Raw genomic sequence first — 12839 nt, 5'->3', positions numbered from 1 at the left:
GTTGCTCATTGGTAAAGTACTTGCCTAGCTCACCTGAGGACCTGGATTCAATCCCCAGTGCCCCCAAAAAGCAAAACAAAATTATTCAGATGTGATGACCAAAACAAAAGTGCAGACAAGCCCCATAATTTTTTGGTTTTTTAAAAACGATTTATTCATTCTATGATTTAAGGTGTGTATCACTACGTCAGTTTGGTAAGCCACATTCAAGAACTTGACTTCCTACCTTTAGATTTAGCCAGATGCTGTCCCCATTAATTTTGCTCTATAAGATACTAAACATTATAGTAAAGTTTTTAATATTTCAGCCATACTCAGAACACAATGTAAGGATGATATCAATCTGCTTGGGCCAATGCTGGGACAATACGAGCAGTCTGAACAAATCAGACCCAATCTTAAGATGAAGAATAAGGTTCTGTCCCTACTCCTGGACTAAATGGTTAGCTTTTTAAGTTCAGCCTACAATGTTCTCAAGAGACTGACAAAGTCAATGTAATTTTCAAGTACCATGCAGGTATTCAATCTTCTATGATTTGTTTCACCTCTAAACTGGCATAAAGAAGTTCCCAAAAGATTCTGAACTAAGTTAAAAATTCCATTTTCCTAACACTAGAAATCACTTTAGTCTCTGGGGGCCCATGAGAGAACAATGGGTCAGGAGAGGGGGTTAGGATTAGGTGACAAGTAGTACTTGAAATTCAATGCAATGGAAAAAAGTAACAAATGCTAAAGTTTTTAAAAAGTTTAATGGAGCCAATAAGGCATATAAATTGTATTCTGGCAGACATTAAGACCTGCTTTCTCTTACCAAAGAAAATGGCACATTTTTTATCAAAATTTGACAATTGAGATTAAAGGGTATTAAGATTAAGCTTCAGAGCACCAACTTAAACAAAACAACCAAAAATATTGTTATTCGACTTGGAAAGAGGAGCTAGAACCAAGGCATAAAGGGGAGATTAAATGTGTTCCTCCATCTCAAAATCCTGTAGGAAGAAGAGTTCTGGCCTCTTGTGAGCTATGCATCACATCGCCAAACCCAACTCCAGAATCTAAATTTACAATGACAAAAAAGCAAAGATTAACTCCAAATGCATTTCTTGGTATATTCCAAAGAGAAGCTTGAAAATATTCATAATACATAGGCTTGCCCATTTCAGGTAAAATGACAGATTTCTATAATTCTTCCTGCTACTATATTCAAACAAACAAACAAAAAAAATACACTTTTGCAAAAATTTAGAAATACCTCACTTTCATTCCTAGTTTGAATATGGATTTCACTGTTTTAAATAAGGGCTATATCTATAAAGAATACAGAACTTCAATTCACACATTTCTAACATTCCATTCACAACCCACCCAGTTAATAATGGTTAACTTAGCAAAGTTTCTTCACAGAAAGATATTATTAAATAGCTGAAGAAATTGCAAACTTTAACAAAGTGCTGTAATTACTGGAAAAAACCCTTACACTGATTTGCAATGGTCATTTAAGGATAAAAATAGGAAGTAACTGATACTGGACTACAAGTTTGCAAGGAAACATTTTTCACTGTCCTACTTGATATATAATATAATAGGATAGAATAAATTACAGTACCTGGCAGGCTGACATCAGTTCTTCATCTAAAAAAAGACTATCATTCATTTTGAGATATTAAAAATGAAGATGAAACATGCTCTAAAAAGTTGTAGCTACAGAGGTCTTATATTTTACTCAAAGAGGACTCTATTGAGAACTTTTATTTAGGTCTACCTAACACCTAGAGAATCTCCATGCGATTTCACCCTTTTTAGAATGAGATTCCAAACCATTTCTTGGGAGAGGGAATGGTGGAGAGGGACAGCAATAATTAGCTTTTGCTACTTGTGATCACATTATTAGTAGGTAAAACAGAGCTTTATCATCTTCCACCAACTACAAGTAAAACTGCACAAAGTAGGGCAACCATGAAAAATGTAACACAGGATATTACAGACTAGAATATCTATCCCCACCATCCATCTCCTTAATACTGAACCAAAATTCAGGAAGCCCATTCTCAAAGGTCATTCCGGTCACCTTGAATGCAGTCTCTGTTTATATTTACCATATGCAAAGTACCTTAGAAAATAGTACTTGTCTTAAAATTGAGTATTTGAAGCCTACAGGATTAATTGGGCAGTTTAATAATATTGCTATTTTTAGAGCACTAACACACACAAACTGAATCCAATAAAGTTCTTTGTATTGTTTCAATATTATTAATTGCATGACCATCATAGCACCTCTTTACATCACACAATCACCAGAATTAGAAACTGCTTTTAAAACTAAAAACAGGGCACAGTCTGATAATTAGAAGTTGCACACTGTTACTAAATAGAAAACCAGGTGCATGGTACATTGCAGCTGCAAAAATGGAAGCCTGCTGATTTGACAAGAGAGCCAAATCATGTTTTTAGACAATTTTAGGAACCTGGCAATACTGTTGATGCAGAATACTCAACACAGCAGGAAATGGACCGGGGGGGGGGGGGGGGGGGAAGCACTGTATAACCAAATAAACATCTGATTATTTCCTTTCCCTTTGAGAATAAATACAGTTAAGGTCACTTTTAGCCTTGGAACGGATATATGTTTGCCTATGATGATCTCACTAATGACTACACGATATCTGATGTCCTCTGCTAGGATTATAGTTTTGAGAAAGCCATAGTTACAAGAGGCATCTACTGTAAATTCCTACAATTTCCTTTTATGGCAACCACTATAGAATTCACTTGTCTTAAACAGTGAACAAGGGAAGATGGCCTCATGTTTCCTTTGCAATAATAATATATGTTGAGGGTCAAGTGGCTTTCAAGCAGCATGGTGGGTGTGAAAATGTTTGCAGTTTAGATCATTCTGTTGCGTTTATGGGTTGGTGAGTCTGTAATGACATCGCCACACTGGGCTGAGGTACGCTTTCTAGTTCCACCATTGTCCAAGTGGAGTGCCATTTCTTCTGATATGAAAGTGTTCAAATCGACATCATGGAGTCCATTTCTCCTTCGACTAGCATTCGATCCACTGCTTACATGTGTAGGAGAGCCTGGGGTACTCGAACGCACGCTTATACTAGCCATTGCACCACTAAGACCTAGGAAGAAGAAAAGAGGTTTTAGAGTTGCTCGATCATTCAGCCCTTTTGAAAGCAACCCACTTTACTTTCCATGCTGTCATAGTGTAAAAGGATATCTGCCAATCTTTTTTCCAAGAGGTCACCAGAGTGTAGTTAAGTTTTACTCTGAAAAACGAACCACCTGGCTTTGACATTTTATAGGGAGAACTACCAATACTTACAATATTGGTCACTAGTCGTTACAAAATGCTTACTATGTATTGAGCACTGGGCCAAGTGTACAAACACCTCAAGGGATTCTCCTGTCTACCACTCCATTACCCAGGCACCATACATAATTTGCAAATTAAGACAGAAAGTGCTTGCTCTAAACAGGGTATTTTATCCAAATCACCATTTCAACAGAGCTGATGCATGTCTGCATGTGGTGTACATAGCAGAGAATCACTTATTAGACCCAAGTAGACTTAGTAGTCCAACATCCCCTCTAGGTAAGGTGACTGAATGACATGTCCTCCCCAAAAAGTAAATCGTAAGGCCTGAAAAGGGATCACTTTTAAAAACTACCCCAAGGCAATGGGTACAAAGTGGATGTATCCTGGACACATGGGTTATGATCACCCAGGATCTGGACTGTATTTGGTAGATTCCCAAGGACAGCCTGGAGCATCATATTCTCTAATCCCTAGAGAAGAAAAATGGAGGAGTGGGGTAAAGAATCTTACTGCTTTGCTTTCAAGCTTTGTTTTTAATTTAGAATATACTCCAGCATTTATGGTTGAATATTCATTACTTAAATCTTCAATAGTTAAGGAACCGATTTGTATTTTACTTCCTCATGTTCTGAACAAACCTGAGAAAGATGCACATTAGGGCAGCACACATAAAGCAGTATTAAATTTTAAAAACTTAATGACATTGACAGTGACTTTCTGATTTACCAATTTGGCCTTACATTGTTTTAGCCTCACCTAGGGATCTTCCTAATGCCAAACTATTGTTTTTCTTCGTTTGTTTGTATTATCAGTGCCTATTAATTTTACAGAATATTGAGTTTCAATGTATATATTATGATCACATTCACTGCCCATTTACTCCCATCCCTTACACCTTCTTCCCCCATTAAATTAAATTTGTAACATGATCCAGCATAGTCAACGTTTTCAGCCTGCCATAGTGGTACGTGCTTATAATCCCAACACTCAGGAGGCTGAAGCAGAAGGATCACTGTGAATTTGAGGCCAGCCTAGACTACATAAACACGTTCAAGGCCAGCATGAACAACATAGCAGGAGCCTGTCTCAAAAAAAAAAAAAAAAAAAGTAAGTTTCCAAAGAATAAGACTTAGGGGGCTGGAGGTTTAGCTCAGCAGCATAAGCGCCTGCCTTGCAAGCAGGCAGTCGTGAGTTCGATCCCCAGTACCGATAAAAAGGAAAAAGAAAAAAAAAAAAAAAAGAATAAGACTTAGGTTTAAGTCTTAGGTTTTGGAATAAGCTTAAGAGGTTTGATTTGGTGGGGGGCCATTCTGAGTTCTATAAATACGTAATATAAATGAGGACATTAAGTTAGTAAAAGATGCTAACTCATACCACATCAAATTTACTAAATCTTGACAGTTATTTTATCAACATCCTGTGGGCAATGTTCTCAATCCAGGCTCCAACCACCTTCCAATACTGACAACATCATTCCATGCCCACATCTCCCTGCTGAACTGCTCAGAACTCTCTCCTGCAAGTATCTCCCACTCCCCTATCTGCACTAACCCAACAGCTCCCTCACAACTCTCCCTGAAGAAGCACCTCATTCCCACTGGTGGCCTGAGAAAATCTCAAGTGTCTTTCTGTACCTCTTAACCTTTCAAAGGTCAGCACCTGTTTAAAAAAACAAATACAAATGCTGGAATATTTCCTACATCAACCTCTATACTAAGTACTTCTAAATTTAATCTTTTTAACTATGACATTGTATTACTCCATTCTGCATATGAAAAGCTGTTTTTGTAAAAGTAACTAACCCACCCAAGCTCAACAAGTAGTAAGAGCCTAGAAAGCACTCAGGTATAATCTACACTCCTATTCACTGTGAAGCTGCCTCCTCTTAAGGCCTGAACAGGTTTAGCGAGGAAGTAGACTGAGGGTATAGTGTAGTGATGGTGAATCTTTTGGAGCTTTCAATGACAAAAACACCCCGCTGTGGCACATGTACCATAGGTTTACCACTGGTCATCAAGGCCCATTCTGTTTTTTAGGCCTAGTCTAAGTTAGCTGCTCTCCCCTAAGATTGAATCATGTACTTCCAATACCAAAGATCTGCAGTTCCTTCCAAAATCAGGTCTATGCTTCTCTTCCAAATGTCACTCCAGCTGTGTAAGACCCACAAGTTCCTCTGGCACCTCCACTGAGGATACTGCCTAGTTCTCTTCTCCTCTGTCAAGTGTCCTATTGGCTCCTTTTCCCTCTGCTCCTTCCTGTTCTCCAGCCTGCCACCTCAGTGGCCTCTGCAGGCATCTCTTCTGCCCGCCAAGCAGTTTTCTCCAGCCCTTAGTTTATCCACAGGCAGTTTTCCAAAGGTGGACCTTAGGAACGAACCTGACCCCTGCACTCAAAGGCCCACCTGTATTTCTAGCTGCCTAATGGACATTTCAAAATTACACACTGACTTCTTTAGAAAGACACACAGACAAACCAACCCTGGGTTATTCTTACACAACACAATCAACCACCTCTTCCTATACAATCCTTTTTGTTTTTAATCTCCAGTGGGCTGAACCCAGTGCCTGGCACATAATACTAACTCCAAGTTGAAAAAGAATAATCCCTCAAAAATCCTATCCCTACATTTCAAAATCAGAGCTCAGCTACTGATTTCAAGAAATAAACTCAGGAAAGAAAAGAAAAAAAAAATGAAATTCAGGCTCCTGGCAGCTCACTTCACTTAAAATCAACACCATGTTTAAAACTCCATGACCCCCACAATTGCTGGTGGTTTTTGTTGTTGTTGTTGTTTTAAGCACTACACATAAGACTGAACTTTCAAGGAGAGCTGTACCTTCCTTTTTCCTAATTCCACAGCCCTTAACATACAAGATCATCTCGTTTTGTAGTATTACAAAAACAGGGAATTAACTGGGCTACTTCATTAGATTCAGGATCCCCTTTCTCATTTACAATCACAGAAAAGATTCAACAAACCCCATCCCTTAGGCCCTTCTGATTAACTGTAGGCCCTGTGGCAGTAATGACCAATGCAAAGGGCTCATAAAGCATTCCACATTTATCACAACTGGACGTGAAGCAAATGTTTTTGTTTCAATTTCTCCATTAAAAAATACATTAAGCATTGATTTGGCAAATTTGAAAATTCCCCAGTAATTTCTAGAAAACCACTGGGTGCAGGATTTAAGATTGTGCAGTATTACCTATTATCTACTCTAAGCTAAGAGAATCTTTCCAAAGTTTGATTCACTCAGCTTGCCCTAAAACTTTTTATAAGTGTCAAAAAATATTAACAAACAAAAAATATGTGCATTTTAAACAGCCCAAATTTTATTTTATAAATCAATGACAGCTACTAAAGATGTTTTGGAAAATCTTAGCTAAGCCACATGAACAATCAGGACTATACAAGTACAAAATATCTAAACATGCTTTAGAATTTAAAAAAAAACAAAGTTGTATGTCAAGAGGGCATACAACTTAATTTCTATCAAAAACCCTTTCAAAAGGGCTATGGAAATATCGATTGACAAAAAGCAGAACAATAACTACATGATTAGACAGAAGTCTCAAATGCTTAACACAAGATAAATAAACTCATCAACTTTAAAGTTTCTGCATTCATCTAAAATTAGTGCAGGAGTGGTTTAGAATGATTTAATCATACTTTGAAAACTTCCACTGGAGCTAAAACAAATTTACAGTCCAGGTTATACAAATCCAAGTTACATGGCAATTATTAAAAGTGGCACATGGCTATTATTGGCATTCCAAGTCCATGCTTAGAGTTATAAGAAAATGCTGTTTGCAGAATTTATTACATGTAATTCCAGTTTCCCCACACAGTTAAGTCACACACAGGCAGAAAAAGAGAAAATGTCAACCCAGTCAATCTCACTGCCTCGTCCAGCAGCCAGTGACTGGCCTGAAGCTTCATCTACATTCTCCCTACTGGCTTCCCAGCTCCTTGTGCCCCTGTGAAGAGGTTAGCCCTGAGGTGAGAAGGCACACTGTTGATCCACCAGCACAGTTCAGGGCCCTCTGTAGATCTGCTCCACCAGTGTTATCGTCTCCTGAAGAAAGGAGGAAATCTGAAATCCCAAAACTGGAACAAAATGGGTAACTTCCTGCCTGTAAGTCCTAAGAACTGGCATTCTTGCCTTGGAAATGAATTATACTACTCAGATGTACAGCACTCCCAAAGGCATGTGCTGAGGTGCCCAGTAAGCACTTGCAGTGTCAATGTAGTGTTTCAGATGTACCAGGGGAGTTTAATCAATTAAGCAGAATTCTACTAAAAGATTTTGGTAATATAAAGTACATATCACTCCCCACCCCGATCTGTAAAATGTAATACTGAATTTTTATTGAAATAAAGCACACTAAATCAAACCAATTACAAAGATACATGTGTCAAACCAAGAAAACATTTTCAGTTATGCCAACAGCCCAAAATGCTTTCCATTTTCAAAGACAGTTTTTAATGCCATGTGGGAAAAAATGCTCACGACGCTAAAAGTGAAAAAGTGCAAGATACAGTTACCATATATGTAGAATGGTCTCAACTATGAAATAACTTTAATATTTATACATTGAAAAAGACTAAAAGAAAATGCATCAAACATTTAACTGCATTTATCTCTATGTAATGGAATCACAAGATACTGGAAGAAATTCAAGATACTGAATTTTTTTTTTTTTTTTTGGAAATTTTTCAAGAAGTAATATTCCCAAGTCAGAAATTAGTGAGAAAATTAAACTCAAGATATAAAACTGCATCATAGCTACTAATAGATTATTAATTAAGTCCTAACTAAGTAAACTGGCTTTGAGGTGTGGTACATGGCCTCATTTTTCTCTCCAATGACAAATAAGCGCCAACAAAATTTTGTTGCAGACTCAAGACAGCACTGATGCTTAAAGGCCTACCTCTAGTTATTTTCAGTATTTAATATCTAACCTTCACATATGCACAAAACACCACCTTTTTATCAGAATTTTAATTGCTTTAATAGTTCTCAGGTTAGTTTGAAGAAAAGGCACAATTTAAATATTCCAGCCTTGGAAGAAATTTAATTAGACTCTGAGATACTACAATGAATTTTAAGGGATTAAAGAGACTGCTTTGGTGCATTAATCTCTTACATTTTACTTTCCAAATACGCTTTTTAGATACATTTTACCACTAAAAAGCCATCAACAATTATTTCAAGATGCAGACTACAACTTTCAGCAAGATTTCCTAATTCTAAAAGATGGATAACTAAACCCTCACAGGTTGATTCCAATCAGCCATAGAAAATTGCAAGGACCTTCTTCTATACTATCCCAGTTTCAGAATCCTTAACCTAGTAACAGTATTAGCTATCAAGATAAATTTCTAACATAAAGCTTCAGTAATACATGGGACAGAGGAATGATAGGAGGAAGAACAACAAAACACAAGTAACTAAAATTTGTTCTTACATACACTAAGTATCAACTGTCCTGGGGATTTTATCAAGGAAGACTTCTTACAAATTTGGTAACTTTGCCCTTCAGTATCACTCTGGCACACAGCAAAGAATGTGGGGCTTTGCCCACCACCCCACCACCCCCGCAAAAAAAAAAAAAGGCTACACTTGAAGAAGGTAGCCATTTGTATTTTGAGCTTGACAAACTAGAAATCTGTCTTATTTTTCTAGGTAAAAATTACTATCTGACCTTATACCTCTCCTCTACCTGACTTTCAAATGATTACATTTTTCTTACAGGGTCCTATATCCAGCTTCCTCAAATCTAAGAATCTGTCAAGGAACTTTATGATTTAATAGAATAAGGATTCCCCTGTAGGGCAGACATTATTAGGTACAAGGGGAAAACATGCCAGAAATGAAGTTTATGAGTTGCCAAGTTGGTTAACACTGCACCCCAACACAATTACCTGAAAGTACATACTTATTTTAGCTATATAATAAATTCTTATTAGGCCTTGAGACTACTTTATTCATCTTTTAGTCACCTACCTCTACTTTCAGTAAACAGTGTGTTCAGTAAATGATGGGCTCTAAGAAGGAATATAGAACAACAGTACACACCTGTTTTAATACCAACAACACCTTCTGCAGGATTTAACTGCAGAAATCGGAATCCTTAACACCAAATCCCAGAAAACAAAGGACTTTCAAACCAAAGTGAACTCAGCCTCTACTAAGGAGCTGCTGTCTTCTTTTAATCATGAAGCACTTTTTTCTCATTCTTGGTGGGGGATGGAACAGACAAAGTCTTACTATGGTAGCCCAGCCAGGCCATGAACTTGCAACTTCCTGAATACTAACATTACAAGAAGTTCTCCACCATACCAGCTACAAAGCAATGGCTTTACGGCTCAGTGGTAAAGGAGTGGGATTGGAATCTCTGCACCAACAAACACAAACTTGTCCCTATAGTCCCAACATTCAGTGGGAGAGCTGAGGCAGGAAGATGGCTTAAAACCAGGCAGTGAGATCTTATTTCAAAAAAACAAATACGCCTGGCAAGGGCAAGATCAATCCCCAATACCAAAAAATAAAGTAAAATTTAAAAAAGATACTTTATTCTTTTCTTTGAGTTTAAAATTCTCCAGTTTCATATTAAAGGCTAGTCTGCCTGCAATGCAGGTCCTTCTCAATAATTAACAGTTGCAAATGTGATTCCCATAAATCTACTTTCAACATAAGAGGAACTTTAAATTGAGAAGGTAGTATCTTAAAGTCAACTGCCAATGACAGTAATGGTTCCACAAACAAGTGCCTATGGTATCACCAGACCTGCGTGCTAGAGGCCTTTCAGTCTGAAATGATGTGCAACTTTTTTACACAGTGACAGTTCAGGCCCAATGCAGTTAATTCCAAGATCTGCAGTAAAGAATGTCAGCGTCACTGGTTCCAACTGAAACCAAGTATCTTTAATTTTTACTGACAGTGTGGCAAAGTGAGCAAGCTACAAAGACCATGCATGAGATGACAACAAGTGAAGTTCTGAATAGTTATCAAATGAGTGATATATGACCTGGCATCTGGCTTTGCCAGAGGACTCACCCTTCCTAAACCTTGCACCAATCAATGTTCACAATAACAAAAGAACTCAATGTAAGGCTTTCCAGACAGCACTAGCTTGGGGAAGCCAAGTCACGGCCTCTCCAGGCAGCAGAGATCGTAACTAATCTCACCAGTTCATCAACATTAAACAAGCTCAAAATCTTGACAAGTAATATATATGTTTACAATTTTAACAAGTTCAAAATTAACTTACTCTCTGAAGTAAACACCTGCCAATTAAAAAGGGAGGTGAGAAGACTGCTCAAAAGCTATTGGAGCATGAAATCAAGGCTACAGGTCTATTTGTGCCCTTGGGCTGCCTCTGGTCAGAGGGCAAGGCACTCACAGCCAGAACCTCTAACCAACAACTCTCCTTTCCTTAAGGAAAAAACATTTACTGCTTTGTGTGTTACAACATGATTTCTTTGGAGTTCTCACATACCACCTGATAAACAAAATGCATTTTTGCCACATGGTTTGAAAAGGTTAAAGCACACTGCCCAAGGCTATACAGGAAATTCAGCCTAAGGCAAAGCCTGGACACCCTTTCCACCAATGGGGGCCAAGGATATACCAAGTCCCAAACCATACATCTTTGAGCTTGCTTATCCAGATTTGGGGGGGGGGTGCTTATTCATCATGTTTTGGCTTTTTTTGAGACAAGGTCTTGCTATGTAACCCCAGGCTGGTTTAGAATGCATGAAAATGCTTCTGCCTCAGCATCCTGAGTGCTGGGATTACAAGCATGCACCACCTTGTCAGGCTCTTAATGTCTTTGAGGAAAATGCTCTTCCTATCCACCCCAAAGTTAGACAAAGAAGGAGGGTATAAGGGGAAAGACACCACAAATCTAGAACCATAAGAAGTATAGTGGTAAAAAGAATACATTTGGGGCCAAATGGAGCTGGATAATCTATTTGCTTCCTAACTTATACTATTCTTAACCAAATGAGCCTTCATCAGTAAAAACTGGAAATTACCCAAGGTATGTGTGAAGACTAAATGAGACTCTCCTTACCATGCATACAAAGTACATACTTAAAAGAATCTAACAGTATCATCCTCAGGTCCCAGTAAACTCCCAGTTGTTCTAACACAAGATTCCTCAGTAGCACCCCTAGATACACAGGTTACATTCTCCCCAGCTGTGTAGTCACCTGGGGACTGTAATCTGTAAACCTTCCCAAAGGTTCTTAAATCTTCACTGTGCTATATTCACTTTTCAGAACTCTGTGTTAATCCCTATAGTAAATTCTGAATACAACTGGGTCACACATTTTGCTAGGTTCTGTTAAAGCCAAAATAAAGGAAGGCCATTGCTCAAGTCATAGCCCTAGTCAGCCAGAAGAATAGGCATGGAAATATAAACTGAAGGGGCTGGGGATTTAGGTCAGCGGCATAAGCGCCTGCCTTGCAAGCAGGCAGTCGTGAGTTCGATCCCTGGTACCGAAAAAGACCAAAAAAAAAAAAAAAAAAAATTAAAAAAAAAAGAAATATAAACTGAAGTCCCATTCAAGGAAGAATCTGCAAATAGGAAAACCAGAGGAAAAAAGTATCAAGAAGTAGCGGCGCTGGGGAGGTCAACCGCACGCGTGCTGGGGACTGAACTAATGACCTTCTGTTTGTCAGGCAGGCACTTGTGCGACTGAGCTAAATCCCCAGCACTTTTTAAGAAGTAGCATTTAATAAGTCTTCCAGGATGAACAGGTGGAGGAAAAGGGATTGTATAGTGAACATGAAGTGGTCAAAAAATTATGGCCAGGATATTTGACCCCAGATCAAGACAAGATCGTAGGAGTCTTACAATGTCATGCCAAGTCTGGACTTGCTCCAGCAGCTCCAGGGGACTCATGCAGACAGACTAGTTACCCAGTCTGCTCAGAAATGAGAAGTAAGCTGGGCGTGGTGGCGCACTCCTATAATCCCAGCACTTGGGAGACTGAGGCAGGCTGGAGACCAGCCTGGGCTAAAAATTGAGCCTAAGGCCTGCCTGAACCACATAGTGAGACCCTGCTTCAAAAAGACGAAGGAAAAAAAAAAAGGAAATGAGAAGTAAGAGCAAAGATATTCCAAGCACAATCTCAGTTTCTCCAGAGGGCCATTCCTCAGCCCAGGCTGTAAAATGTTCCTTTCTGCCACACAAGTATCTTACACATGTGACTTTCATGACATTAGAATAAATCAACCAACTACATGCTTGCCTTAACAGAAAAAAAAAAAAATATATTGTTTACTGGCTCATCTATTCCTAGATGCAGCCTACTGAATAGCTATAAAAGAAGACAGGTATTTGCTATTGTTAGGTCAGAAGGTGGGGTCTGGTTTGAACCATATTCTGGGACAAACATTTATCTGTAATATACTTATGTTTGATACCCTGAAGAGAAGGTCTGCACAAGTAGTAGCTGCACGAAATTAAGAGATGACCCAAACGGGCCTCCAGAAGGTGGCAC

The 12839-nt window shown here is 38.5% G+C and overlaps 1 protein-coding gene across 2 annotated transcripts in view; it reads right to left on the bottom strand.

The window, feature by feature from the left end:
* Window positions 1-730: 730 nt before the first annotated feature.
* Hapstr1 (HUWE1 associated protein modifying stress responses) overlaps window positions 731-12839 on the bottom strand; it is a 32703-nt gene continuing 20594 nt past the window's right edge. Inside the window, exon 4 of one of the 2 annotated variants that reach the window (XM_063226502.1) lies at window positions 731-3128. In XM_063226502.1, coding sequence (XP_063082572.1) covers window positions 2884-3128 — 245 coding nt within the window. In that variant the 3' untranslated portion in view covers window positions 731-2883. Of the gene's footprint in view, window positions 3129-6636; window positions 7402-12839 lie in introns of those variants that run through there. The other variant, XM_063226503.1, reaches the window with a different exon arrangement.

This window comes from Cavia porcellus, unplaced genomic scaffold (assembly GCF_034190915.1).
Source record: "Cavia porcellus strain 051 isolate PalLab524CR breed Dunkin Hartley unplaced genomic scaffold, mCavPor4.1 scaffold_16, whole genome shotgun sequence".
Taxonomy (NCBI): domain Eukaryota; kingdom Metazoa; phylum Chordata; class Mammalia; order Rodentia; family Caviidae; genus Cavia; species Cavia porcellus.
Note: the sequence above shows the minus strand (reverse complement) of the source record. Positions and strands in the feature narration are given on the sequence as shown.